The 27,668-nt window shown below is 48.0% G+C and overlaps 9 protein-coding genes across 9 annotated transcripts; 5 read left to right on the top strand and 4 right to left on the bottom strand.

Moving 5' to 3' along the window:
• The first annotated feature begins 287 nt into the window (after positions 1-287).
• Positions 288-4,223, top strand: F4817DRAFT_332790 (potassium/sodium eff). The gene is made up of 4 exons (XM_049302692.1): positions 288-779; positions 839-1,104; positions 1,160-2,840; positions 2,918-4,223. The coding sequence occupies exons 1-4, from the start codon at positions 516-518 to the stop codon at positions 3,998-4,000; spliced, it is 3,294 nt and encodes a 1,097-aa protein (XP_049160475.1). The 5' UTR covers positions 288-515; the 3' UTR covers positions 4,001-4,223.
• A 470-nt stretch (positions 4,224-4,693) lies between these two features.
• Positions 4,694-7,115, bottom strand: F4817DRAFT_53535 (amino acid transporter). Its single transcript, XM_049307605.1, has 7 exons — positions 6,720-7,115; positions 6,592-6,647; positions 6,364-6,535; positions 5,806-6,299; positions 5,239-5,760; positions 5,046-5,126; positions 4,694-4,969 (listed from the first exon to the last, which is right to left on the bottom strand). Exons 1-7 carry the CDS (start codon positions 6,961-6,963, stop codon positions 4,841-4,843), a joined length of 1,698 nt encoding a protein of 565 aa, XP_049160474.1. The 5' UTR covers positions 6,964-7,115; the 3' UTR covers positions 4,694-4,840.
• A 2,575-nt stretch (positions 7,116-9,690) lies between these two features.
• Positions 9,691-14,045, top strand: F4817DRAFT_332786 (uncharacterized protein). Its single transcript, XM_049302691.1, has 2 exons — positions 9,691-10,381; positions 10,492-14,045. Exons 1-2 carry the CDS (start codon positions 10,167-10,169, stop codon positions 13,631-13,633), a joined length of 3,357 nt encoding a protein of 1,118 aa, XP_049160473.1. The 5' UTR covers positions 9,691-10,166; the 3' UTR covers positions 13,634-14,045.
• A 192-nt stretch (positions 14,046-14,237) lies between these two features.
• Positions 14,238-15,751, top strand: F4817DRAFT_332785 (ATP12-domain-containing protein). Its single transcript, XM_049302690.1, has one exon. The coding sequence runs from the start codon at positions 14,256-14,258 to the stop codon at positions 15,492-15,494; it is 1,239 nt and encodes a 412-aa protein (XP_049160472.1). The 5' UTR covers positions 14,238-14,255; the 3' UTR covers positions 15,495-15,751.
• A 692-nt stretch (positions 15,752-16,443) lies between these two features.
• F4817DRAFT_53503 (uncharacterized protein) lies at positions 16,444-17,562 on the top strand. Its single transcript, XM_049307604.1, has one exon. It carries the CDS (start codon positions 16,579-16,581, stop codon positions 17,503-17,505), a length of 927 nt encoding a protein of 308 aa, XP_049160471.1. The 5' UTR covers positions 16,444-16,578; the 3' UTR covers positions 17,506-17,562.
• Positions 17,563-18,998, bottom strand: F4817DRAFT_53502 (uncharacterized protein). The gene is made up of 3 exons (XM_049307603.1): positions 18,423-18,998; positions 17,808-18,362; positions 17,563-17,754 (listed from the first exon to the last, which is right to left on the bottom strand). The coding sequence occupies exons 1-3, from the start codon at positions 18,715-18,717 to the stop codon at positions 17,621-17,623; spliced, it is 984 nt and encodes a 327-aa protein (XP_049160470.1). The 5' UTR covers positions 18,718-18,998; the 3' UTR covers positions 17,563-17,620.
• Positions 18,999-19,964: 966 nt separating this feature from the next.
• On the top strand, positions 19,965-21,508 carry F4817DRAFT_53495 (putative oxidoreductase). The gene is made up of 2 exons (XM_049307601.1): positions 19,965-20,734; positions 20,814-21,508. Exons 1-2 carry the CDS (start codon positions 20,303-20,305, stop codon positions 21,360-21,362), a joined length of 981 nt encoding a protein of 326 aa, XP_049160469.1. The 5' UTR covers positions 19,965-20,302; the 3' UTR covers positions 21,363-21,508.
• F4817DRAFT_53499 (Lipoyl synthase) lies at positions 21,507-23,044 on the bottom strand. The gene has a single exon (XM_049307602.1). It carries the CDS (start codon positions 22,911-22,913, stop codon positions 21,654-21,656), a length of 1,260 nt encoding a protein of 419 aa, XP_049160468.1. The 5' UTR covers positions 22,914-23,044; the 3' UTR covers positions 21,507-21,653.
• Positions 23,045-24,769: 1,725 nt separating this feature from the next.
• On the bottom strand, positions 24,770-25,459 carry F4817DRAFT_53492 (uncharacterized protein). Its single transcript, XM_049307600.1, has one exon. It carries the CDS (start codon positions 25,324-25,326, stop codon positions 24,961-24,963), a length of 366 nt encoding a protein of 121 aa, XP_049160467.1. The 5' UTR covers positions 25,327-25,459; the 3' UTR covers positions 24,770-24,960.
• Positions 25,460-27,668: the final 2,209 nt, after the last annotated feature.

The raw sequence follows: 27,668 nt of genomic DNA, 5'->3' as shown, positions 1-27,668 counted from the left end.
TAATTAGGGCAACTCTCCAGAGCCTTGTCCCGTACGTCTTGGCCGTGATCGCATACGCTATTAGTTGGGCTTCGCCGCACTTCGGTCCTGGTCCTCCTAAGGGCTGGAAATCCTACTTCGTACGGTTGTAAGGCTCCAAGAGTGGTTTATCCTCTATCTACAGTAGTAGAAACCCCTGGCAAGTACCAATCATAACCCGAGTTTCACTCTTTTCAGCTATAAAGAGCGTATGCAGGTATCTTATGATACTAGTATTTCTTGCATATATTACTTCGAAAATTACCTTAGAGAAATAAGCTGTAAGGCTATTCGCTATCCTCGTAAAATCGCTCGGCTCGTAAAATACAGAAAGATAAGTATCTTACTCTTTGCCATCTCTTTTAAGTCCATCGTTCTCTTTGAAGTTAGCCATCTATATGATTATTCGTCTGCTTCTTCTCCGATACTCAGGTATCTAGGCACATAAAGTAAATTTGATACTATTTTATCTAAGGCTGTTGTGCTTTTTCGTCACTATGGCGGAAGAGGGGAATAGCAGTTTCTCTCGAAATCATATTTCAGGACAGGCCAACAAGTCCCTGTCCCGACCTGCTCATGCGCTAACTTGTGGGCAACTCATTCTTGAGCTGGGCGCTGATGGCGTGAATGGCTTGTCAAGCAATGTCGCAGGGCAACGCCTAGATGAACTCGGGAGGAATGAGCTTGGTAATAAGCTTAGTGAATATGGCGTGTCTGTGTGGAAAATCATAGTTGCGCAAATTGTGAACGCGATGACCATGGTATAATAACCCTTATGACTTTTCACGCGAAGGGATCACTAGTGCTAAACTTTTTCGAGGTACTTATACTGGCAATGGCTATCAGTTACGGTATCAAGGCATATATTGAAGGCGCCGTCATTACTGTGGTCATACTCCTTAACATCATCGTCGGATTTTTACAGGAGTATTCCGCCGGAAAGACGTTGGACTCTCTTCGCTCTCTTAGCTCACCTACTGCTCATGTCGTACGCGACGGGGATACTAAGGTTATCCCTACTGCTGAAGTTGTCATAGGTGATCTAGTTGAATTGAAGACTGGTGATACTGTTCCGGCTGACATCCGGTAGGTTGATCCCAAAGGGAGTCGTCTCCGTAATAGTTACTGATTTAAACCTTAGGGTCATCGAAGCCTTCAACTTCGAAACAAACGAAGCGCTTCTGACAGGGGAGTCATTTCCAGTCCGTAAGGACGAAAACTCTACGTTTGATGATGCTACAGGGCCTGGAGACAGACTAAATATTGCCTTTAGCTCTTCAACGGTGACGAAAGGCCGGGCCAAAGGTATAGTTTTTGCTACTGGGGCTTACACTGAGGTCGGTGCTATTGCTACGGCGATTGGACAAAATGGTTCAAAAATACGACCCGTCAAACGGAACCCTGATGGCTCCGCCAGGCTTCACCATTACCTGGAGGCCTATACATTAACATTCATAGATGCCGTTGGCAGCTTTTTGGGTCTCAATGTAGGAACACCACTCCAACAGAAGCTATCAAAGCTGGCAATCCTCCTCTTCGGTATCGCTATCTTGTGCGCCATAATCGTTCTAGCGGTTAACGGATTCGTCTCTCGACAAGAAGTAATCATATTCGCAGTTGCTACTGGTTTATCGATGATTCCCGCTTCATTGGTTGTCGTGCTAACTATCACTATGGCCGCTGGAACAAAGCGTATGGTAGAGCGGCATGTCATAGTACGGAATCTCAAGTCCCTAGAAGCTTTGGGCGCCGTAACCGATATATGTTCCGACAAGACTGGAACATTGACTCAAGGCAAGATGGTAGCCAGACGAGCGTGGATTCCTGCCATCGGCACTTATACCGTTGAGACGTCTTCGGAGCCTTTTAACCCTACAACTGGTATGATACTACTCGATACGCACCAGCCGTGGCAGATTAACGTCAGAGAAGACGAGCTTGAGACCAGCTTAGCTGAACAACCTTTTCAATTACTAAAAAGCAGCAAGCAGGCATTGTTTGATTTTTTATGTGTTGCATCTCTCGCTAACCTTGCTACTATCTCTCTAAAGAATGGAGTATGGCACGCGCGAGGCGACCCAACCGAGATCGCAATTCAAGTTTTTGCCTCGCGCTTCGATTGGAACAGGCTCAAGCTCACCCAAGGTAAAAATGCAGAGTGGACTGAAATCACTGAACTGCCTTTCGACTCCGAAATCAAGCGCATGTCCACCATCTTCAGAAACAGTCAGACTAAGCAGCTCTCCGTTTTTACCAAAGGCGCTGTTGAGCGAGTCATAGCTATCTGTACGAAATATTGCGAACACGATGACCAAGACGCAATCGATATAGATGAGAGACTCCGTGCTAACGTCATGAAGAATACGGAAGCTCTTGCTAGCACTGGCCTACGGGTTCTGGCGCTCGCGAGCAAGACATTCCAAGGTCCCCTGGAAAAGGGGGACGAGGCAAACCGGACAGACGTAGAATCAAACCTGATATTTCGCGGTTTGATCGGCCTATACGATCCACCACGACCCGAATCGGCTCCCGCAGTTCTTAGCTGTCACAAAGCAGGTATATCGGTACACATGCTGACCGGCGACCACCCCGAAACGGCAAAAGCCATTGCTCTAGAAGTCGGCATACTTCCCAGTCGTATGGAGCGATTCAGATCAGACGTCGCAGAATCAATGGCAATGACTGCCAGCCAATTCGACTCGTTGACAGACGACCAAGTCGACAAGCTCCCTGTTCTTCCCCTAGTCATTTCCCGATGCGCTCCGAACACCAAAGTCCGGATGATCGAGGCGCTCCACAGACGCAAGAGGTTCTGCGCCATGGTAAGTTAGGAACCACACACCCACCACTCCCATCATCAACTTGATAATGCCTCTCTTTCTCGACTAACACCCAACAGACCGGCGACGGCGTAAACGACTCGCCCTCCCTCCGCCGCGCCGACGTCGGCATCGCAATGGGCCTATCCGGCAGCGACGTAGCCAAGGAAGCGTCCGACGTCGTACTATCGGACGACAACTTCGCAAGCATAGTCGCCGCGGTCGAGGAGGGCCGGCGCATCTTCGACAACATCCAGAAATTCGTGCTGCACGTGCTCGCCGAGAACATCGCGCAGGCCGGCACCCTGCTCGTGGGGCTAGCCTTCAAAGACGAGCACGGGCTGTCCGTGTTCCCGCTCGCGCCTGTCGAGATCGTCTGGATCATCATGGCGACTTCCGGCATGCCGGATATGGGGCTGGGCTTCGAGCGCGCGGTCAAGGATATTATGAACAGGCCCCCGCAGAGCTTGAAGACTGGGATCTTTGATACCGAGTTTTTGGTTGATATGGTCGTTTACGGGTTGTGGATCACGGCTCTTTGCCTGTCGAGCTTTGTCCTTGTTGTGTACCGGTTTGGCGGCGGGAACCTGGGCAGAGGCTGCAACGAGGCGTATAACAATAGTTGCGACACCGTGTTCCGCGCACGCGCGACTACGTTTGCATGTCTTACCTGGTTTGCGTTGTTCCTGGCCTGGGAAATGATAGATCGTCGAAGGTCTTTCTTCTCGACGCAACGGCCCCAGCCCGGCAACTCCAGCAAGTCCTGCACTATAGCGAGATGGGTTCGCGATATCAGCCAGAACAAGTTCCTCTTCTGGGCCATTGTCATCGGCTTCGTGACGCTGTTCCCAACGCTGTACGTGCCGGGCCTCAACACCATCGTATTCAAGCACGTTGGTATCTCGTGGGAGTGGGTCGTGGTATTCGTTAGCTCAGTGTTATTCTTCGGTGGCGTCGAGGGCTGGAAGTGGGGGAAAAGGGTCTACTTCCGGCGCGCGGCTTTTTCCAACAAGAAGGGGGCGGCGATGGCCTGGAAGGATATGGACGTCGAGCAGCGCGCTTTCGCGGAGTATCTCGATTTTTCATCGGGCGGTAATGAGGTTTACAATGACGAAGAGTGGGTGAATATAGCAGCAAATTCGACAACTCAGTTAATACCTTAGCATCTGAAAAGGGGTTGTGGTAGCTGTGAAGATTGGTTGAAAAGTGATGTGCCTGGGAGGATATAACACAACGAACGGATTTAGTCTGGGCTTGCTGAGATAAAGCGGCAAGCGGTCGAGTCCGTACGGTTATTTGGCCTAACTTAACTCATCGAACTCGCTGGGGTAGGGTTGGGGGACGTTAGTGATTGGTAAAAGGGGGGGAATTCCCACATGGTATAGGATAAGGGATCGAGGTTGGGGGTAGCGAGATGTCGAGGGGTTAGTGAGCATAATAAGGGCATGGGAAATTTATTAACAGCTTTACCGTTAGTTATTGAAATTTTGGCTCTATTGAAAGAGATACAACAGTCATTACCAAGTTCGAAACAAGGGGTGGACGACTCCGCGGGATGAGACGCGAAGTATACTACCAGTCATAATCGCTCCTTTAGCTTGTAATAGACTATTTGAAATCTTTGACATACAGCTATCACCGTCGAGATCCCCTGAGTCCAGTATATTAATATCGATAGATGTTCTCAGATACGTCCCACAGGGGAAGTCCAATGTTCGTAACTAAGCGTACCGTGCTCATCGTCGTGATATTTCATCCACTGCTCTACCTAGCAATTTGACTATCTTAAGCGATGTAATGTATTTCGTATAGAGCTGTTTTACAATATAACAATGTGACGTGAACGGGACACAACGCAATAGCATACGATTTTCTTCAACTTAGGATTGACTCATCGGATTAAATACAGTAGATCGAGTATATTTTATCCATTCACCCCTTTAATCATATATCAAATCATCGACACATTCTAACTAGTATCGCCACCCGTTTCCACCTCCCAACTAAATCGATGGCGCCTTCGATACCGAACCCCGTTCTATATCTGAGTCCTTCCCGCTGCCTGAGCTGCCACTCACGGCTGGTGTCTCGATGCCCTCTACACTAGGAAGGTTTTGATGAAGCATATGGTGCTAGTAATTATCGTATAATTAGATTTCGTGGACTAATTACGATAAGGAAAGAGGGTGGTAGTTTGGCCAGACTTACCTCAATATTGATCTTGGGTCCCTTAAACCACTTGTGAGCATCCACGAAGAACCATATGAGGATGAACAACATCGGTGCACCCTAATACAAAAATCAGCACCGATTCCAAGCTTCTTCTCCGTCTGTATTTTTGAATCCCAGCTAGTAAATTTGGCATCATTTTAAGTGAGCCTAAGGGGGGCGAGGAACTCACATAAACAAGCGCAGTCCAATTCATCTCGTCCAAGGTCAAATTCTCACCGCGCACACTGGGGAAGCACAGGATAGGCAGCATAACCAGAACGAAACAGCAGGCGGCGATACCCGAGGGTAGACTCAGGGGGCCGAGATGCCAGGGCCCACGGCGGAAGCGGTTTCCAACGATCGCGATCTTGAGGAAAATAGGCGTCGCGAAGGCGACGTATGCTGCGATGGCACCGATACTAAAAATGGCATCGATAGCCGCTCCCCCGAAAATCAGCAGTACCAATAGGATCCCGATCGACGTATTAAACCAAACCGCATTCACCGGAGTCAACGTGTATCGGTTAACTTGCTTTAGCGGTCGGCTCACTACGCCGAAGCAGTCATCCCGTGCGTACGCGAAGCATACGCGCGACGCAGCTACCATACATCCCTGCCCCATCATGTAAGCGCATACGATGGTCATAGAAAGGACAGCCAGTGCCACATTTTGCGGTAGGATTTGGATTAGGTACGCCGCGAACGGTTGTTCCTAGAAAGTTTAGTATAAGCGACGTATTCGCGTATAAGTCCTTACCAAATCGCTATCCAAGACTGCTCCCACATCCTTAATCGTATACGCAATAATGGCGTTCAATACGAAGCCAAGAATCGATCCCGACCCGGCGGTCATGACGATAGACCTTGGCGTAGCGACGGCCGCATTTGAGCATTCTTCGGAGAGGTGGAAGCTAGCGTCGTAGCCGGACATTGTCCATATAATCGACAGGAACGACATCAGGACGGCAACACCATCGGGCCAGTCCGTGCTATTTTGGATTCCCCACGCAAACTCGTTCGGTTGGAACTTGGGATCGCCCATCGCCGCGGTTGGGATGATTATGATGGTAATCAGAAGGCAGAGGAGGTTGATGGTCGTACCAACGGAGTTAAAATTCGCAATCCACAGCGTCGGCATGCTGCTGATACAGGCGTGGGTCAGCATGATTAATACGGTCAGGAGAAATGTCTGGTAGTTCTCTGGTTTATATTCGGGGTTCACTATCGACGCCGCGGCCAGGATCATAGCAGCTTGAAAATAGGTAAGGGGTTAATTTCTATAACCCAGAAGCGAGCGCAAAAGATCGCGACTCACCACATCCATAATCGACACTCGGCGCTCCTGTGACCTGAACGAACCAGTTGCTCCAGCCAGTTATCCAAGCAGCGAAAGGGCCGTACTTAGGGCCAGCCAGCACCGCTGCCGCATAATAGAGACCGCCAGAAGTTGGCATACTGCTCGCCAACTCTGCCATCGAAGCAGCAACCTATGGGAAGAGGTCAATTCTGGTCACGCTACAAGATTAACTAGGCAAGCGCTTACACATAGAATGAAGAAGACCGACAATAACCAACCCCAAGTATTCGCCGCCGGCCCGGCTACATGATATCATCAGCTCTTTATTGCCTTTACCGACGTCTTTGGGTGTTATATCCCAGGAAGCAGCTCACCATAGCCGAGTCCGTACCACATAGTGGTAGCAATGCTCGGTAACAATCCCATCACGGCGAAGCTAACAGCAAAAGTCGTCCAGGCCGAGAATTCGCGCTTGAATTCCTGCTTATAACCGAGCGCCGCGAGCGCAGCCTCATCTTCTGACATCTCTGCGATGTGATCTGGCATATCTCCCTCGGCGAACACGGTTGTGACGGCCGGGGGTTCTGATGCCCGACGGTGCCCTTCGCTTGCTGTCATTTTGAATTTGAGGAGGTCGCCACCCAGCTCTTATATATAAGATGTTCGTCGCGCGGTTATCATAGGCTAGCAATTCCCTAGTTGAGATAGACAGGACAGTCGCAATTGTTAAGATAGCGATTTAAGTACTCAATGTTCACTCAACGAGCCCGGATTGATAGTTGAGAATTTGCTAAGAGAACCATGACAGGCCACTTTCAACAGAGCTGAAAGGGAAATGTGTAACGTCGCGCAAAGTTGACGCAGCCATGTTTATGTACTGTAATGATGATCCTGATACCTAGATACCTGTTAGTCAAGATTTTTTATCTGCTTTATCTCTGCATGCTACGGGCTGGCTGGGCGTTGGAGTACCTACCCTGGCCTGCCTATCTGCTGCGTATCATTCGTGGGGTACAGAAGCTTTGTGTCGAGCTGGATCTTCGGAGCTGATATGCATATCGCATCGCCTATTCGCCGACAGCAATGGGAGACCGAGTACAAGTCCAGCCACAATCAACGTACCTAGTACCGAAGCATCGCTCTCCTGCCGATAAGGGATTTGTACGTCAGAAGGATCTGCTCCAGGGGTTGTCTTATGTATTGATAACCCTAGAACAAAATTCATACTACCTACTTCCAGTAGTGCTAAGATAAGTGAAATGCAATCGGTACAATGATGTTATAATTGAGCTTGAGTCAAGGCACACTCGGTGATCTAAGGAAACCTTACAATGCATTCGTAAATGAGATACCTTGTAGGTATGTAGGTGAGGCTTGATTCAGGGCCGAGTGATTGATCAAATCTAGAGCTTAGCTAGAGAAAGTAAGTGCTCATCCATCCATCTTATCTATCCGTAATGTATAACTACTTGATAGATCCAAAGTGTCGAGCCAATTTGGACCTAATGTCTGTGTGATTTCGGGGTTGATTAACAACAAATTTTTGGCGTTGTGATGGGACCATTTAAGAAAATTTTCCTATCAGACACCCAGTAGTTAATATGTGTATACCCGGCGACAACGGGATAAACTGAGACTGGATTCATTCTTTAATCATTAGACTGACCTGAAACGCCAAACTCGTATTGCTGATTTTGCCGTTGTAGAAACGGAGGCCTCTAATGAAATCGCGGGCCTTCACACGACGGTAGGTTGTGAGACGATTGCGTAGATATATATAACCCGAATCTTTAGAGGCGACTCTTCCAGTTCTAGTTCGATGTCTAGTAGAGGCTTGGTTTTCGGCAGACGGTTGAACAATGCGAGAGTTTTGGCTATTCTTCACCGGAAGGTTCTCTCCATTCAAATTATCATCTTTGATTTTGCTTTCTTTTGTTTTGCTTGTGGTTGTATCTGAGCCGACATGTTGGCCTTCGTACGTGGTGGGTCGAGCATTGGCGAGTCTAAGAAGGGGATTTGCCGGATTGTCGTGTTCCTAACCTGGGGGTACATCTGCTGCTGCTCCCCCATATTCTTCGTTCAGCCAACACATCTTATCGTCTTGCCGAGGCTCGAATTCAGCCATTGATAACTAATCGTCAAAAGAGCTTGCTACTTGGTCTTCGACGTTGCCTTGGTCTTCCATGCCTATGGTGAAGAATGGTTTACTTCAATGCAATAAACTGAGTGGCGTATAGGTGTATACTTGTGAAGCAATGTATTCAGACATGTATGCCAGAAGATGTATGTTGGAAAGTGTGAGAGAACGAGTACCTAATGATGTATATGTGTATTTGCATTGGGCCAGCTTGGTTAAGTTTTCTGCAAGGTCCACCGGAAAAGGCTTGACTGAAGGAGCTGTCCTTTAAAGTTTAAGCTGCCTAGGTACCTACCTAGGTATGAATTATTAAGAATTAGGTATTAGGTAATATAAAATTGTAAACTTCTATTCATTAGAAGTTCAATAATCCGCTAGCAGCTGCAACTTGCCGGTGTAACTGCACCTTACATAGTATAATCAGGCACAGCATCGTACCTGTGGTTGCTATAGTTGCTATGATTGGCTAACAAAGTTAGGGGTAACGTAGATGCGGTAGGTGAAAGCTCTATTTGAATTCCCGAATAGCGATGGTCACCGCATGATGAGATAAGGTAAGACGTTACTCTTGTCTGATAATACGCAGATCTGAATTGGACAGGCTCGGAGATCCGAGCTCGAGTATACAGTTCTTCTGAGTTCAACTCATTCCGTCTTTTGTTAAGGTGTTCATGACTTCGTGTTTGTGTGTATGTAATGTAGGGCTGCACGTAGCACTGGTCGGCTGAAAGGGGTTGTTGGTGGGGGATATTGAGCTGTCTGTCGCGTTATCGATTCTTGTGACTACTTTGATGTACATTATCATTAAGCTCATGACCCTATCACTGCAAGCTCTTTAGCCATACCTATAAGTACCTAAAGTGGTATAGACATGGCCATCCCTTTTATTAATCTGTTCTAATTTTCCTTTAATGCGAGCCTTCGTAGATTAAAAATAAAAGAGCCTTAGCTTAAGATGGGCGATTGCTAATACGATTTGAGTTTAGACCCTTAAACGCCCAAGACCCAAGGTGGCATGAAGATCAGATATGTACATGTACATCTAGATACACGTACACCTTATGACGCAAGTTTACATGTTAGGCTGTTCCCCTATTGGCACCTAGTGCCTTGAATGACGGAACAATAAGAGATACTCCATACATACAAGAGGTATGTAGTTGACCTCCCAAATAGTCCAATGTAACAACAATTGTCTCATGAATTCCTCTTATTATTATTTATATAAGTATTTAATTTCTTCATTTTCGACAGGGTTGCAGGGGTAGAGTTTATAATTATCACTAGGCTAGTGGAGTTATATTGCCATTTAGGTACCTTAGGTACCTACATGTATTTAAGATAACGTTCCTGATAGGCACCCAGCAGATCCGCCTGAACGGTACAACGATACATGCCTAAATCATTACTACCGTAATTTTCTTTTCTTAGCAGGGAACGACACGACGCAGCCTTTAAACAATACACCTCACCTCGTCAACTCAACCGTCTACGCTACGGCCAACTTAAGCCAACTCGGCTCCAACACCCGCACCACATAGTACATCTATCACACATTCAAAACTTCGAATCGATTACTCATGCAAAGCTAATTTCTTCTTCGTTGTCACACCATATATTCGGTGTTCCGACCTTAATCCCCCTTTCCCGTGCTGACTAGGCTTCTTGCGCACCGCCGGGCGCTATGAATGCCATACAGCAGAGATGTCGTCCGAAGCACCAAGTTTTGGTTCTCAAGTGCTATCCTAGCACTACAAAGGGGGCTGTCGATGTTAAACCGAACTCAAGCGAACTAAGTTATCTTTTGTTCTATGCCACGTCGCGACGATCCAAGATCCAGAAGGTTGGCCAATTTCTCGAGAAAAAGACAGCTAGCGATGTGTGGAGGGTGCGCATTGGGTAAGTTCACCGCCCCCATTACAGTACAACACGAATAACTTTCATTTCCCTTGATTTGGATATAGATGTACCTAATTCATCGAATTATCTATAATTGACCATTTATTTAGAAATGTCCAAGTCACCCTGCAGATTCTAGCTGCTCTAATCGAGAAAGCCCCCAAAGATCTCCCCCTATTCGCACAGAACGTACTGAAGATTTTGGACCTCGTTCTTCGATCCGATGATATCACTATGGTCGAGGCGTCGCTGCCTACATTTCGAACTTTCTGCGAACACCACGATGTCTCGTCGCTTATTGCCGACCAAGCTTACCTCCACCAGTACGAGCAAGTCGTACGCGCTTATGCCGCATTCGCGTCAACTCGAAAGGTTCCTGGTAAAGGCACACCCAGCAAACCTGTTGCCCTGAGATGGAGAAATGCAGGCTTAGAAGCAATCAAAAGCGTTGCCGAATCCGAGGCGTTGTCATCCGTTGCTGGACGTCAGCTCGACGTTATAGTGCCTATGATTCTGGAGAACCTGTGGACCGACGATGAAGAGTTCCTTAGTATACTATCGCAGCGTGTCGAGGTAGAAGAGAAGGATGATTCCAATGCCCTGCTACGACGGAGAACTAGTATTTCCACTATCAAGACAGCAGATACTGGGGGCGATGCGAACCCCATAGCCATTTCGGGCACATCTGTTGATATCGACAAGCTCGCCGAAGAAGACATCGGTGTTGTAGCTATGCAGTGCCTGAAGCAGATATTTGTTATACCCAACAGAGCACAGATAAATGGGGCGACTACGGGGTTGCTACGATTCATCAGAGAGCGTGTTCAGCAGAAGGAGTCGGTGATAGTGCAATCTGAAGATGGCAGTGGACGTTACCATGGTTGGGCAATCAAAATCTTTGAGCTTGCAACAAGATGGGCCCCGGTGCAGGACCGTTATGTTATTATGATTACTACCACTGATACGCTCCTACGAACCCCACCGACCGAGGAGAACATGGCGGATCAAATCGTACTTACCGCCATTGTCGGATCTCTATTAAGCTCTGACATCAACTTGATTGGATTAAGTGTTATGGATGTGCTTTCGGGTTTGATACAGCATATGAAGAGAGTCTTGAAACACTCAGCGAGCTCAAGGGGAAGCGGCGGTTCTTCAGGAGATGAGAAACCCCCTTCGGTTATCGATCTCTCCCTGCACATCTCAGTACCATACAGAGAACTATTGACTCGGATTCAGCAGTCGATTGGTAATCTGGCTACTCATGTTTACTACGCGGACCAGATTTCCGACATGATTTCTACTATTCTCTTGAGACTTAAACCTCATCCGAGTACGGCGGCGAACGCGACACCGGCCCCGGAAAAGACGGAAGCTTTACCTGGAGTTTCTGCCGGAAATATTTCGGACGATCAGTCTCATCTGGACAGTTACTTCGCGTTAGATCTGGCTAAGACCACTGCTCTCCGAGCTATCAAATCTATCCTCCTTGTTGCTAATCCGAAGACAAAGGTTAGCGGAAACGTCAGCCTAACGAGAAATAAGGTTCCTATACATGTATGGGAGGGTACGCACTGGCTTCTGCGCGATCCAGATGGACAAGTCCGAAAGGCATATGTTGATGCTCTTGGCACCTGGCTCGACCGAGAAACGACGAGTTCCGACTTAGAAGCACGGGACGACTTAGGCCGGAAACCACGAGCAAACAATCGAGAGATGCCATCAGGTAGTGTTGCTCGTCGAGCTGTTTCGAGTGCCTCGAATCGGGATAAACCTGCTAGAGCTGCCCGGTCCCGCTTCTTACAGCTTCTTCATCTTGCTATTTATGATAGTGCTCTGCAGTTCGTGGAGGATCAGGCGGATATTACTCTTCTCCACGTCTTGTTGACTAAATTGGTTAATAAACTCGGTGTCAATGCTGCCAGGTACGGTCTTCCAATGGTTTTTCGGCTCCAGGAAGATATTTTAGAGGCAGAAACGCCAGCAGCGAAATTTCACCTTGGATGCCTCTGCCATGGCTATTTCTGGGCCTTGAGTGAATATTTCGAGTTTCAAGCATCACCAGTCGGCCGCGCGATCCATAATGAAATCGTTCGGAGGAGAAGCAAGCATTTCTGGATTGAAGGTGTCCACGTTCCGACACCATCACTGGAGGTTTTAGAAACGCCTGGTTCGCCTAAATCGCAATCAAAAGTGCCTACACGCGAGGTAGAGTCAGAAGCGTTGCTGCCCTTCGACGACCGTATTGGGATAGTAGACTGTATTTGCGCGAGCTATAAGGAGAGAACTATCTCCCCTCCCACCAGTCCCTCTACATCACCTGGTCGCGTATTCTCGCACCCAATCCTGGGCTCTACCCTGAGCAACATTCCACCGGCCGACGATGAGCGTGAGTTACCCAATAAGTTCAGAGAGGAAATGCTGGCGGAATGGAATCGAGAGGCCGTCGTCATTGCACTCCAGGCGGAGAGTAAGTCCGCTTCTCTAAGCGGGTCCAAAACCGGGACAACTGCTACCAAGGGAAACCATCTTACTGTTAACGGACCCTCGTCTAACGGCTACGCGGCTAGCAGACCAGAATCTGCTTATGCTCGCCAGAACAACTTGCGGCCTACTTCACATGCTAGTCATATCGCTGCTTTACGGAACTCTAGTGTACAGAGCCACGGCTCCGGGAGGACTGCTTCTGGTCGAGGCTTCGTCGCTTCTGTTGATCAGCTCAAATCGGTGTTAACCGGAGATCCAGTTCGGCCAGCCACGTTCCAGACATTACAAGAAGACGGCGACAGCAGCGATAGTATGGCGAGCTACGAGTTCACACCATCGGAGCTTTCGTTCAATCCAAACCAGGCAGATGGCGTCGATACCAATGACGCAGTCCTTACACGTTTGCGATCGAAATCCCGGGAGCGAAAGGCGTCTGGAGACTCGGGAGGCCCTCTGACTTCTCATCCTACGGAAGGCGAAGCCGAGGATGAGGGCGTGCCGCCAGTGCCGCCGCTACCGGCATCATTAGTGGGGAAGTCGCCTCCACCTGAGATCAACCTTGAACGTATTGCTAAGGTCTCAAGCCAAGACCATGCCGTCAAGATTCCTCAAAGGAATATTAGGAGCCGAGGGGGAGATAGCATCCTTTCGAGTAATTTTTCAAACGCCGGGGCTGCCAGCATGGATTTACAAGCGATGCTCAAGGGCATCGACAGCAAGTCGAAGCAAAACACTCTTGGAAATTTAACGAAGCCCCCTTACTAACAGTCTACACTGTACTAGTGCTCATATGTACTTTCTTAACTACCTATATTTAGATTTAGTGGAAACAAAAAGATGGAAGTTGACTCGTAATGATACCCTCGGGGTAGAGGGTAGTTTGTCCGGATGAGGTGTTGTATACTATTAACGCCGGGGAATATTACACAGAAGGGTTGACAGCATGAAAAGAGGAGGAAAAGGGCAATAATGAAAAAGACTACTGCGCGGGGCAACTCTATCTAAGATAAACACATGCTTGTATATATTATACGTCCGTTTGTACTTGCGTCGGCCTTTCGTTTTTAGCATGGTTGATGATTTTAGTTTCTTGAGGGGTTTATTGGCCATCTGTTAGCGATAGAAAGAAGGAGCATATCAATTTAAAAGCAAAAAACGTAGACCAAAAGTTGACGATACGTTTGTCTATCATAGGTGTTAATTTATACTATTTAATACTATAGATGCCTAGGTGCATTTTTTATACTACAAGAGGCGGACTGTACTGTACAATACAGATGTACAGTACAGTACAGTACAGTACAGTTTAGAGCGTGCTATTCTGGTTCTGATTGGTCAACTGAATGTCCAGGATATTAAGCTGTTGCATAATCGATAACAGACTCCAATGCTCAAATTTATACGGCAAATTCCACTCCTCGAAGTTAACCGCAACTTCCAATTCATAAACGTGAAAACAAATATATTCAAGATGAAGCCGCCTACCCGAATAGCGCTGCAATCGGCGATACGCCAACACTTACAATCTACACACCCCACTCCAACAACCCTTCCCTTAATAATAATAACACACCAACGTCATATCCACATCACTCCCAACGCACCCGCCACAGTCTCGCCAATCCACGGCACCGGACCACCGCCCGAACCCCCCGTCCCCGCCGCCGACAGCGCCAGTTCCCGGCTCGAGCGCCGCCGGAAACATGCCGAGCTCCTCGAGAAAGCTCGAGAGATCCGGCAATCCGAATCCGCGCCGAGAGCATCCGCGAAGAAGACTAAGGAAACTGCGCGGCGCAAGAGGTTCTGGAAAGATGTACATGTGCACGAAGTCGACGGGGCCTGGGAGGTCCATCTAGATAAACGACCGCTGCGCAGACCAAATACCAAGGACATCGTTAGACTGCCCCTGAGCAAACCCTTGCTCGCGAACGCCCTGGCTATAGAGTGGGACATGCTAGTTTCCGTGCAGCAGACGACGCGGCAACACCTTATCCCGCTGACGAGCCTCGTGTGTCGCGCGCTGGATATCGCGGACGACGATGCGGCGCAGTCGGGGCGCGAGAGTCTTCGCGAGGGGATTGCGAAAATGCTGTTAAGGTACCTCGATACGGACTCCTTGCTGTGCTGGGCGCCGCCGCCGAGACCTCATGATTCGCTGGCTGAGGGCGCGGATACCCTGCGCGACGTACAGAAGCGCGCGGCGGAGGAGGTCGTCGGATACTTGACCAGCCGCGTGTGGCCGGGCATCACGATCGAGCCGGTGCTCGACGGCGAGAGCATCATGCCGCGCAGCCACCCGGAGATCACGCGGCAGGTCGTGCAGGGGTGGATGGCGGGGCTCAGCGCGTGGGAGCTCGCGGGGCTGGAGCGCGCTGCGTTGGCCGGAAAGGGGTTGCTAGGTGCGGTGAGATTACTAGTCGAGTGGAGCGAGGGGCCGGTCGGTGGTGCGAGCTCCGGGGAGAAGAAATTCGGTGTTGAGGAAGCGGCTAGGCTGGCGAGTATAGAGGTTGATTGGCAGACGGGGCGTTGGGGCGAGGTGGAGGATACGCATGATGTGGAGAAGGAGGATCTTAGGCGGCAGTTGGGGAGTACGGTGTTGCTTGTGACGGGGACGGGGAGGAAGTAGGTAGGTACCTAGTCTGGTTGGAGGTGAAGAGAGGATTAGATATATATTATTATAAATGTATATTACCGCCCAATGATGCTCTTCGTCTTACACCTCGTGAGGGCATCCGGCAGTTTGTTTAATTCAAATCTACCTAGGTTAGGTAGAGAGAGACCTTGAGGTTTTATGAAATATCAGGCTGGTAGTTCATCTCCTGGAGTCGAATCACCAAATAGCTAACCATTGATAGGGCAGATAGAGAGAATCTCTTGTATAAGATGATTATCTATAAGGTGGTTATTATACCTTCTAAACTGGTTGACAACTACACCAAAGCTCACATATCAAAGCTTAACTTAACTCCCCCTTTTACCCTCCAATGTCTAATATATACATATTAGACATATCTAAATTTCTTGGGTTGACAGCTGCTTTACGCTCTTACATAGTATTCCGCGGTACTTCTAAGTATAAAGCAGCACCTACGATTGTCAGCTGATTGTAGCAGCGTAAGTATAAGGTAGGTACCCATACATAAGGCACGGGTTCGGAGTTACCTATTCTTACACACCATCTCAGCCACCGGAGAAGTGTTCTAGTTAGCGCCCATATTTTTTCCTCTAACATCATTGGAGGGTCTCGATTATATTACCATGAAATATTACATGACTAGGAGATACGTTTCTATGTTACGCAGGTATTCTGATGAATTTCTTGTTCCGCCGTGGGGGGGAATACGCCTTACCGTCTCCTAAATCCCCAAGCTGACAATTATATCAGGGGGGTTGATCCTTACGGTCCGGTGTATGTTATTCTTGTTTCGGCACCAATGAGAGTGTTCCTAGATTCTGATTTTGACGCTTCGCCCGTGAATCGTAAGTCCGTGACGGTACAATTAAACCCCAGCTTAAGCATGTTGAAGTCTATACTAAGATTTATGATTTATCTACTATCCAGTAAGTCGTTCCAATATCTCGATTACCTGGTATATATTAACTACGTCTTCCTACTATTTCAACTTAAATTCAACAATGATCCTTCGTATTATTAAACATCCCTGTTTTCCTCATTCCTATATTAATAGCCTGTAACTTCAACTACAACAATGCCAGGCCAACCACCATCACGAGAACTCTTCGTCTTCAACGAAGGCAAGACTTTCATCGCAAATATAGCAGTCCGTACTGACGGTACCCTTCTTTTGAGTACATTCGAGAACGGTCGTCTATACTCGCTGGATCCACGTGCCGCTACGCCAAAAGTCGAACTAGTCGCTGAGTTCCCCGGCGCCAATGCAATAAGCAGCGTTGTCGCAAATTCACCTGACGTCTTCACTGTCACCGGTGGTGATCATAGGCCATATCGGTATGCATTGGGGACAATGAAGGTGTACACCGTTTCCTTCCAGCGGCCCGGCCAGCCTGCGGTTGTGAAGACGGTAGCGGAGGTACCTGACACCGAGATGCTCAACGGAATTGCTTCTCTCCCCTCTAAACCTCACGTAGTCTTGAGCGCCGACTCGGTCAGGGGCCGAATCTTTCGCATCGACACTATCACTGGCGCTGTAGATGTTGCATTTTCCGACCCAGCCCTGGAGCTAGACGAAGCAGTTCCGATAGGTGTTAACGGAATTAGAATCTTCGGGCCACACCTTTACTTTGTAAACTCCGCCAAAGGATATTTCGGTCGTATCCCCATTGGGCCGGACGGCAGCAAAACGGGAGATGTCGAGATCATTGCTCGCACACCCGAAGCGATAAGCCAGAGCAGTGCTTATGACGACTTTGGTATAGCAGAACCCGCCGGTGGGAATCCCACGGCCTACGTCACTGCCCATACGAATAAGATTTATTCCATTGACCTGGTGACTGGCGAGCAGAAGCTTTTCTTCGGCGGAGGAGACAGCACTGCTCTCAAACGCCCGACGAGCGTTGCTGTGGCCAAGGATGGCAAGAGTATTTACGTTACTACCGCAGGGTTCGAAACTCTAGGCGGATCTGCTAAGGGGCAGGTTGTAGAGATTCCAATCTAGTGAACGTTGGAGATGATAGGGGACTAAATTGGAGATTATTACTATCCTGAATACTTGTGAACATTAGGTACTTAGCTTACGTTTCAATAACAAACCCAGATTAAGATATCCATTCTTAGAATATCGCTTGCGCGTTCGGTGGTGACGATACACCACCAGGCATATTAATAGGCATAGAGGTGAAGAAAAAAGACCACCGATTCAGTTCCTTACATATCTCAGAAAGCCTCTCCAGGTCAAACAATTCGCCTAAATAAAAGCGTTAGCTAGCTAGTTTTCTCACAAGTAAGTCTCAAACTTACCAATAGGCATGCCCCATCCAGCAAGAAGAATATCGTGAAGAAACATATCACCTTGTGGAGGATATACTTCCCACGATAAAGCGTCGCCAGCCACAGCAGCGAATCCAGTATCCCATAGCCATTTTAGCACTTCCGGTGTTGCCTCTACTCCTGCATGCTTCGGTGAAAGTGACGAAGAGTAGGCCATCTTAGCTGCCATGTCCATTTTGTCCTCCCATTCTCTAATAACACCGATTCGTACAAGTAATATGTCCCCTCTCTCGAACACAATGTTGTGTTCATAGGCTATGTCATGGATATCCTGGAGCTTGATGGTATGATTAGAGAACGTAGAGTACTGGATGCCTTTCTTCTGTGCCCACGACACATAATCTATCAGCACACCGCGGCCGGTGATACCCTCGCGGGCCCAATGCTGGGTACCTATGCGATCATTCGATCTGTCGAGTATTTCCTCCTTGGTCGTTCCGCCGTAAAATACACGTTCCCGCTGATCATCTTCGCCGGGTGGCTTGGCGCTCCAATGGCGTAGACCATCCCACTGACTGCTTTGCTCTGTGATTTACGTTAGAGTAGGTGCAAATTATAGGTAGCAATTATCAACACCGCACTTACGGGGATTCATCGTGTAGATATCATCGAAAGCGACGCCACCTAAAATCGGTGTTATTTGATGGTCGAAAGGAGCTCTTCCGATATTTGGATACTCCAATTTCCTGACGTCCCAATTCAACCCGATACGCCGGCCTGTTCGGATTTCCCGAGCTGCCGCGTTACGGACACGTTCTTCCGTCAGTAGAATAAGTCGCCCGAGGCCCTCCTCGTGGCTACCCGGCTTCCCAACCCATACTCGTTTAGGATCTGGAAGCTCGTCGAACTTTAGATCCATAAGGGATCTATGTTCAGTCATCTTGGTAGGTATTTTGCGGATATGCCTAAGGAACTTTGCGGAATATAGTTCAAAAGGTAGTTTGAATATGAGACGTGCATGTATATAATATATAAGGCTGCTTTGTATTCAGCTTCTGTTGACATTATTGCGTAAGTGTCTCAGATCGGCGTTTCCCACACGACGCGATAGGCCAAACGTCGTGCGTCAGGCAAATAATGCCGTCAACTGCAGAAAACAGAAGCGGGCCTCTACGGGAGCTTGCTGGTCGAATCGAGCGATAAGCAACTAGAAAAGCTTCCGAGACCTCTTGTGCATGAGTAAAGGTTGCGATCGGCAGTCACAATATATGTTGCAACGGTATTGGGGGGTCTGAGTAACACGACACTGCCCAATGACGTTCGTTTTTTGATGTCATGCTGACCATGAGGCTTATGCGAGTTAAGGAGACGTAAGTTCTCCAATATCTATCCCGTTCACATAAACTGATATATATAATGTCTAATAAACTTGTCTCGCAACGGGATCACTACTATTGACAACAACTGAATTCGTTTCCTCTAGGTGCTAGAAATGTCTGGGGTGAATCTCGAAGAACCTAGGTATGATTTATCTTATAAACAGGATACTCTACTGGCTAGTACTCGAGTTGTGTCATATCTTTCTCTTATCGACTAACTATAGCAAAGTCATATATACTATAGAGCTAGTGCTTAGATATCGAGATATACACAGTATATTAGCTTAGATAAAAATAGCATGTCCTCTCTAACTTGACTGTATGGGACTAATCAAGGTGAATGCAGCTTCTATTAGGATTTTCACTAGACTTGTTTGAAATTTCATAGTGAAAACCGTAGCAGATGACTCTATACTTCCCGTTCTTATCGTATTTCCCCAGCTGGGGCGTGAAAGCTCCTTGTTGGGTTTCCTAACTAGAAGGGAGATCCAAATTGTGTTGCTGTATAGAATTATCAATGACCAACTCTTAATCGTAAAAGCTTCTATAGTATTGCTAAGGGATCCATGATATATTTTTCAGCTATCACATAGTCTCCACATCGGCATATATGTTTACCTACTACTCATGTACTTTCGTCTACATTGGGTATTCTATAACGTAACGCATGTATTCATATCTGCACTAAAAGGATGCCTGTCGACAGTGTTGTAAATGAATCCCGTGTTCTCACAACTCTACGTACGGCTATGGCAAACTAAGACTAAAATAAAAAGTAGTATATTGAGGCCGTCGGCGCTATCGGATCCAAAGGACAGGGCTAAGTCGGATTTGTCTAAGGATCTACTTTTTACAATTGTCCCTTGCATAATTATTTTTCGGTGCTGACATTGGTCCGACTTCGTATAGAAAAGTCCCCGAGGCCTGCGCGGCACAACGATCACCAATGACTACTTACTTTAGAAGCAAATTTTACTATTTATATCAAAGGACGTATATTCGAAGTGCTAGTTTGAAATCATTATCGCCTCTCTATTTTGTAACAGGGTCCCCAAGTTCGCATTACCCTTACGTAGGTAGGACCTAGGTATCCAATAGTCACTAAACTAGAGAACAAAGAATATCTTTAAAACCTAAACCAAAAAAATGCCACCGCAACTCATCTTCGGCACCGCCGGCTTCGGCATGGACAAGACGGAGTTTCACGACGCAGAATCCGTCAAGGCTACACTCGCTACGGTCCGGAGCGTCGGGATCCAGCGTCTAGACACAGCAGCGCGGTACCCGCCGCTAAACCCGGGGCGGTCGGAGGAACTGCTCGGCGAAGCGCGGGAGCTAAGCCGCGACTTCGCAATCGATACGAAGGTGTACACAGATACGCGAACAGACGGCAGCGGGGACCTGACGCGCGATACTATTAGGAAGTCGGTTGAGGTCAGCTTGCAGAGGCTGAAGATGGACACGGAGAAGGGGGAGAGTATTAATGTACTGCACGTGCACCGCGCGGACCCGGCAACGCCGCTTGAGGAGCAAATTAAAGCGTTTAACGAGCAGATTGAGTTGGGACATTGCAAGGCCGTAAGTCCTCTTCTTTATTCTCTCTATCACCGTCTCCTTTTCCACACTTTACATATAAGACAAGAACTAACCCTCCCAGTGGGGCGTATCCAACGTGCCCCCCTCCACCCTCTCGCAAATCCTCTCCCTCTGCGACGAGCACAACTGGCGCAAACCAGCCTGCTACCAAGGGGAATACAGCCTAGTCTCCCGCGGCGCCGAGACCAAGCTCCTCCCGATCCTGCGCGCCCACGGCATCCGGTTCAACGCCTTCCGCTCCGCTGCCTCGGGACTACTAACCGGCAACGCGGTGCGCGGACACGTACAAGGAACACGCTTCGCACCCGACAACCCGCTAGGCGGCGCCATGCAGCGGGTCTTCGGGGCGCCGGATCTACAGGACGCGGTGCGGGAGTTCGACGCCGGGGTTCGGGCGAAGGGGCTGACGCCCCTGGAAGTTGCGATTCGCTGGGCTGTGCACCATTCCGCGCTAGGGGAGGAGGATGGTGTGGTGTTGGGGGCGAGCCGGACGGCGCAGGTTGTCGAGACGGTGGAGTTTGCGCGGAAGGGCCCGTTGGCGGATGATTTGGTGAGGTTGGCGGAGGAGCTGTGGGATGCGGTAAAGGAGACTAGGGGGGAGATCATTTAAGTAATTGATTGGTAAGTACCAGAAACGATTATATGAAAACTGAATGTTCAAAATCGTTATTGACTGGCTTAGTCGGCTGCATCCTGGTTGAATAGGGTTGCGTACGACCAGCTGGTTCTACAAGAAATACCCAATACCAAAATCCCACCATCTCTTCTACCGTAAAAAAGGTTACCCCTTCTAATGCGCCGGGTCTGTGCCGCCTATGCCTTAGGCTCGGGCAGTTTCATTATATATAGTATATGTACACGTTGAAGTAGCCAGGATTGATTCAAGGACGAGCAAATGTTTTCATGCTTCCTTCGTATCTTCAATTGCCACGGCCGCCCCTAGTTTGCCGTCTACATTAGCGGCACCATTTTCTCCGGCCCGCTTCCTTAAGACGTTCTCGATGAAGGCCTCGCCAGCTTTGTAACTACTCCTGACCAATGGTCCACTGGCCACGTATAGGAAGCCCATATCGAGGGCACGCTGCCGCCACATCTCGAACTCCTCGGGCGTGACGTACTTCTCGACCTGAAGGTGGCGCTTCGTCGGTCGCATGTATTGGCCAAAAGTCACCACGTCCACGTTGGCCTTCCGTAGCTGCTCTAGCGCGTCCATGATCTCGTGCTCCTGCTCGCCTAGCCCCAGCATCATACTCGTCTTTGTGATGATGCCATTTTGACCCCGGACCTTCTTCACGTGCTCGAGCACCTTAAGACTTGTCTTGAACGTAGCGCGACGGTCCCGCACGTACGGCGTGAGACCCTCAACGGTTTCAACGTTATGCGCATACACGTCCAGCCCGCTCTCGGCCACAACGGCCACCGAGTCCAGATCACCCCAGAAGTCACTCGTCAGTGCTTCCACGAGTAGACTCGGCTTTTTGGCCTTGATCTTGCGTATCGTCTCGGCGAAGTGGTGCGACCCACCGTCGGGCATGTCGTCTCGGTTGACACTCGTCAGCACCACATAGCCTAGGCCCCACCGAGCTAGGGCCTCAGCAGTGTGCTCGGGCTCATGGGGATCGAGCGGCGGGGGAGCACGGTTGGTCTTGACAGAGCAAAAGCGGCAGCCGCGCGTGCACGTGTCTCCCATCAGCATGATGGTGGCGGTGGCGGCATTCTTATTGCTACCGCCCCAGCACTCCGAGATATTCGGACAGCGGGCTTCCTCGCACACCGTGTGTAAGCCTAGCCCGCGTAGGTCCGACTTAATCTTCTTATAGTTATCGTTGCCGGCAGGGATCGGCGTCTTGAGCCACTCGGGTAGCCGGGTGATGGTGCGCCGGTTCGACGCGGGCCCGACCTCGGCGGTACGCAGCTGATACGCATCGCTAGCAGCTAAAGTAGTTGAAGACGAGCTAGATATAAACTCGTCTAAAGAGGCGACTGTCGTGTTCTTGAAGTATGTCGGACGGCGTGCTGGCTTGTCGGACGAGGAGAGAACTGGCTCTGGTGTATTTGTTGGGACAGTGGCGTAAGAGCGAGATGAATTTCGAGAAGCGTTTGAGATAGCACGCTGGACAGGCGCCCGGAGGCGGTTCAGCGAGGCCGATGAAGATGCCATGGTCAACCAGTAACTACGTCGGCCACGAGAAACTTCACAGGGCCAGTGTGGCGGATAGGTAGGAAATAGTTTGTTTGAGATAAAATCGAGGGACGATATCGATTGATTACAATTGCAATCCCCAACTTTTAGGTGCCCCGCTATTGGCTGCAAATCCACTGATCGGTTAGTACCGGAGGTTTTTGCCGCTTGTTCTTTATCGGCGGTTGCAGCTGGCATCAACTGAGACATCCGTCCTCCAATCACCAATGTCGTCATTTACAGATTAGGAAGGCCTAGGTGAACATACCGGGAACCTTGCTAGTATAACAAGATATAGTAGGTAAGTGCTCTGCAGTGAGGAATTATGAGATGTGTGTAGATATAAAATTATTGGCTAAAGAGACTTTAAAAAGCAGCACCTAGATATTCTTTTCTTCAGGCTCTAAGATACTTCAGCTCATAGCAAAAGACTTATACCAAAATATGTTCCATGTATAAACACTTCAGCGAAATACCCAGCCCAAACATATTAAACAACTATCAAACCAAGTTATATAGTTACTAGAAAGGCTAACCGATTAATATCTCGTTGTGATTATAAAAGTATATGAATATCCTACGCAAAACATTGTTTACATTGGCGGCAGGATATTAAAGCACACGTTAGTTTGCTTTGCTAGCAAACTTGGCCCTTTCGGAAATATTAAAATACCTTAACTGTTTAGAAAAAAAAGAGCAGGCCGGTTTATTTTATTTTACAAATAGAGATAATTAGCGTATATAACACAAGCTTAGCTAACAGTGAGAATGGTATCGTAACTGGTTGAGCACTAATTACCCCCTTTACTACGTTGCGAAATATATGCACAAACCCTTGAACGCATACAAACTAGTATATACAAATAACAATAGGTCAACAACTGCTCAATAATACATTCATATCACATATACAAAGCATAATGACATAGTGGCTTCAAAAATTTTATTGAGCTAGCTTTTACGAATATTTTCTCTTTCGCGCAACGTACTAAGCCAGCAGCCCCTTTTTCCTTTTCCAAGGACCGGAGGGAAATCCTGAAGCGACGAAATGGAAAGCGCAACATTTTTAGTTTGGTAAAATGAAGGTCAAAGATCAGCAGACCTCTCACATATAGTGAGTATATGATAGTTATTTACAGATATAACCATATCCTCCTCGTCCGCAATTCCACCTCAGGCCGTTCTCGCTCGGCGAGAGTTCAACAACGGGGTATCTCAAGACAATACGGAGGCAGAAGAATGTAAAAAAAGATAAAAAGCAAAGGGTATGAAGGTGCCTCCGTTGGCTCCTATCTCGTGGCTCATAACCGAACTCCGCGATAGAATATAGAAAAATGGGTATTGTTTTTGAAGTGAAGATGCAAGTCCAGCCAGCAACACACTCTCGATACCAAACAGGCTCTCTCATTCCCAGCCCAACGTCCAAACGGCGGTTAGAAACATGTAAGGTCTTGCAGATTTATGACCAGCCCCGAGACCGACAAGGGGTATCGGAAGGTTGTGAATTCGTGATAAATGTATGAGATGAGAAGGATAAGGTCAGGTCCTTCGGGGTCTGCAAGTCCATTCACCCGGGAAGAGAAAGGCGCGATATAACGGTGATAGTAATCGATGATCCGAGAGCGTGCGATGTAACATGCTCGCCGAGGACGCATGTTGCCGGTTCATTGATACATTAAGGGGGGTTTACGAAGGATATAAAACGGCACCAAACGCTCAACACCAGAAGAAAGGTCGAGGAGAGGTGACGAGGGGAAATGGTATTTCATTCATGATGAATGGCTGGAACTGGCGGAATACGCAAAAGTCAAGGCATCAAGACATCGTGGTTGGTTGTTGACGAATGCCATTTCGCGGACTATTGCCTTGTCGCGTATAGTGTGTAGCCAGATAGTGCTGAAAACGAGGAATGCTGATTTTTGACAAAAGAAATGAAGTAGATGACGCTCGTATCGAATAGGTTTAATTTTTGTTTTTGTCGTACCCCCTTGCCGCTCCTCGGCCAAGTTGCGCAACACGGCGCAACTTACATCAGCGCGGCGACAACAATACCAGCCAGCCCCGCAAGCGCAACATGGGCAGAGCCAAGCGATGCGCCGCTGTTGTTGTTATCGATGGTAGGGCTGACTGTCGGCGCAACAGTTGTAGGCGTACCATCAGAGCCAGTCGTTGTCGTCGCAAGAGCGATACTAGAGGAAGAGTGAAAAGAAGAAGAAATGGTGCCGGTAGGCTGGTAGACGGAAGTCGAGTTTGCGCTGAAGATACTTGAGGTGGCAACAACCTTCTGAATAGTGATGTACTTTGTCATCGTCATGGTAGACGTGGTAGTAGAAGTGTCTGCTACCGCCAACAAAGGCAGCAGCGCAGTTGCGACAATCGTTGAGATCTGCATTTTGATATCCGTTGGGTAGAAGATTTGTATCTGTAAAAGCTGATCTTAGAATGTGATAACTCTACTTTTCAAATCGCTTTCGACTATTCGGTGCGTTTCTCGTTATAAATTCGTAGATACTGATATGATGTGTGTGTGATTCAAAGAAGGATAGTTGAATACTCGGTACTCAAGGTCGGTTGGGACTTATTCCTCGTAATGTCGTGAGATGGACTCTGCCAACGAAGCCCTGTGAGTTAAAGAATGAACGTGCGGGAGAAGTGAGTTTACGAAGAGGGTGAGGGTATCAGGTCGTTTAATGAAGGAGTGAGGAAAAAGGGTGTGGTCAGAGGAAAGCGGGCGGGAAGCCACGATCGTTCTGTCATTCTAGGGACCCTTGTTGCGCAAATGGTAAGATCAATGGCGATAGAGAATCAAAGCAGGGTACAAATTAGTGTTGCACCTATTTCTTGCGCTAGTCTCCGCTAAGTCGGCAAGGGGCCCCTGGGGATACAAGGCCAGCAAAGCGTCAATATGCACCAATCATCAATAGCGGTTGATCCCCATTATGTATTCTCTATTGCCTTGTCTACCTTTTGTGAATGTATTTGGTTGCTACGCATACGCATGCCAAAGAATACACGCAAAGGAATTGTGAGTTTAGATAAATAATCTTTATATTGTTTAAAGCTACATTTACTAGGAGTTTAGACATAGCTAGAACTAAGGGATTTATGCCCGAGTATATACCTTCTGATACTAAATATATTAGAGACAAATTCAATAAGAGGCGTAAGGGAACGTGTTGTACAATGCCTTAGTTAGGTACTTAAGTACTTCCATAGGTACCTAAGGTAGTCACAACCAAAATCTCACTTGTGATGGATTGCGGATCGCATCCTCCGATTGCACAGGGCAACGGAAATTACATAGGTACATTAGCAAACGGAAATATGGCTCGCTTGGATAACGCAAGGCTAATTAGCAAGTGCCCCTACCCAGTACCATTCTTTAGTTATGCGGCCCTTGTAGTTAGTCCATCACTCAAAGAAGTAGGGAACTACCAACGTCTATGCCCAATTCGGGTTGCCCATTTTTTTTTGGCTTTGGGCTATTGTAGACTGAATAGGTACATGCATGTACATGATGCATATGAGTACCTATGTACCTATTAAGTCAACTACAATATTGTCGAAAATATTTGATATATAGGTTCTGTGGATGTGGTGTTTAGAATCTTTTAACGATGGTTATTTTGAGATGATTCTTCCTTTAACTTAGGTACATACTACGCTCCTCGCGTTAGACAAACCATTATTCCCTCATAGCTACCTCTTAAACTAAATTGTACTGCAGCGTCGTCTAACAGATCCCACTTACATCCAATCCTCCATCGTTCGTGGGGTCTTCATAAAATTTACTAAGATTGCATAATTTCTGCCCGACTAGGGTCCACGCGAGATGTGTGTCAGGTTAGGTCTGATTGGTTGTAGTGATTGGTACCTGCAGCTTTAGGTTCTCTTTGTTCCTGACTAAACCCAAATGAGAAAATTCTGTCAAAATTCCAATTTTCCCCCAGACTGGTCCGAGTGGTTCCATCTTCTCCAAGAGACACTATTCAATGGTTTTGAGATTTCTGCGGAGAAGATCTGCCCTGGATATCTCTTCCAGTTATCTATCTAAATTATCTAAATTGATCTTACGGAATACTCTTGGCTACTTTGGGATCTAATAAATATTATATTCCGTACCCAACTCCGAACCTCGACGTGGAAACGCCCACGGCAATCATAATCAGGGCGCGGAAGATAACAAACGTAGGGATGTAGAGCTTGCTAAGTACCTAACATAGTAGTGTACTATCACGGTCCTTGTGTGCGATCGTCGCGTCCTATAGTTTACATAGTTCGGGTCAAGCCCAACATCTAGTAAGCCGTAGCGCATCGACATGTGTCGCGAACAACAATGCACCACGTCGGCTTTGGATCATCACTATGAGATGCACTTGAACTTTGAACCGTTTGCATCCCGGTCGCGACCGGTATACATGGAACCTATCATAGGGTTCCACGCGGTGCATCCTGTGGGACCTCCGACCAAGAATAGCGGTGTCGGTGGTCATCATGGAGCTGAGGTTTTTTTCCCTTTTTTTTTGTTTTTTTTTTTTTTTGTTTTTTTTTGTCTCCAGGCCTGCTCTACCCCTTACTCCTGTACACCGACACAAACTCATCCGTCTCGGTGATTTTTGAGCTGTCCCATTTACGTAAGCCCGAAAGGACCCCTTGGCACCAGTCTCACCATCGAAACCACTAGGGTAGCCCTAGCAATTCATTTTCACGACAACCTCAAAGCATGTCCTATAG

Source organism: Daldinia loculata, assembly GCF_022478755.1.
Source record: "Daldinia loculata strain CBS 113971 unplaced genomic scaffold F4817scaffold_15, whole genome shotgun sequence".
In the NCBI taxonomy this organism is placed as follows: domain Eukaryota; kingdom Fungi; phylum Ascomycota; class Sordariomycetes; order Xylariales; family Hypoxylaceae; genus Daldinia; species Daldinia loculata.
Note: the sequence above shows the minus strand (reverse complement) of the source record. Positions and strands in the feature narration are given on the sequence as shown.

What these genes read in the sequence shown, in the direction of transcription:
- F4817DRAFT_332790 (XM_049302692.1), top strand. Translation starts at nt 516, where the DNA reads ATGGCGGAAGAGGGGAATAGCAGTTTCTCTCGAAATCATATTTCAGGA. An exon ending in TTGTGAACGCGATGACCATG is followed by an intron (nt 780 to 838) that starts GTATAATAACCC and finishes AACTTTTTCGAG; the next exon opens with GTACTTATACTGGCAATGGC. An exon ending in ACTGTTCCGGCTGACATCCG is followed by an intron (nt 1,105 to 1,159) that starts GTAGGTTGATCC and finishes TTTAAACCTTAG; the next exon opens with GGTCATCGAAGCCTTCAACT.
- F4817DRAFT_53535 (XM_049307605.1), bottom strand. Translation starts at nt 6,963, where the DNA reads ATGACAGCAAGCGAAGGGCACCGTCGGGCATCAGAACCCCCGGCCGTC. An exon ending in GTGGTACGGACTCGGCTATG is followed by an intron (nt 6,648 to 6,719) that starts GTGAGCTGCTTC and finishes GATATCATGTAG; the next exon opens with CCGGGCCGGCGGCGAATACT. An exon ending in CAGTCTTGGATAGCGATTTG is followed by an intron (nt 5,761 to 5,805) that starts GTAAGGACTTAT and finishes TAAACTTTCTAG; the next exon opens with GAACAACCGTTCGCGGCGTA.
- F4817DRAFT_332786 (XM_049302691.1), top strand. Translation starts at nt 10,167, where the DNA reads ATGAATGCCATACAGCAGAGATGTCGTCCGAAGCACCAAGTTTTGGTT. An exon ending in GTGTGGAGGGTGCGCATTGG is followed by an intron (nt 10,382 to 10,491) that starts GTAAGTTCACCG and finishes CCATTTATTTAG; the next exon opens with AAATGTCCAAGTCACCCTGC.
- F4817DRAFT_332785 (XM_049302690.1), top strand. Translation starts at nt 14,256, where the DNA reads ATGCTCAAATTTATACGGCAAATTCCACTCCTCGAAGTTAACCGCAAC.
- F4817DRAFT_53503 (XM_049307604.1), top strand. Translation starts at nt 16,579, where the DNA reads ATGCCAGGCCAACCACCATCACGAGAACTCTTCGTCTTCAACGAAGGC.
- F4817DRAFT_53502 (XM_049307603.1), bottom strand. Translation starts at nt 18,717, where the DNA reads ATGACTGAACATAGATCCCTTATGGATCTAAAGTTCGACGAGCTTCCA. An exon ending in TATCTACACGATGAATCCCC is followed by an intron (nt 18,363 to 18,422) that starts GTAAGTGCGGTG and finishes CGTAAATCACAG; the next exon opens with AGCAAAGCAGTCAGTGGGAT. An exon ending in TGGATGGGGCATGCCTATTG is followed by an intron (nt 17,755 to 17,807) that starts GTAAGTTTGAGA and finishes GCTTTTATTTAG; the next exon opens with GCGAATTGTTTGACCTGGAG.
- F4817DRAFT_53495 (XM_049307601.1), top strand. Translation starts at nt 20,303, where the DNA reads ATGCCACCGCAACTCATCTTCGGCACCGCCGGCTTCGGCATGGACAAG. An exon ending in AGTTGGGACATTGCAAGGCC is followed by an intron (nt 20,735 to 20,813) that starts GTAAGTCCTCTT and finishes TAACCCTCCCAG; the next exon opens with TGGGGCGTATCCAACGTGCC.
- F4817DRAFT_53499 (XM_049307602.1), bottom strand. Translation starts at nt 22,913, where the DNA reads ATGGCATCTTCATCGGCCTCGCTGAACCGCCTCCGGGCGCCTGTCCAG.
- F4817DRAFT_53492 (XM_049307600.1), bottom strand. Translation starts at nt 25,326, where the DNA reads ATGCAGATCTCAACGATTGTCGCAACTGCGCTGCTGCCTTTGTTGGCG.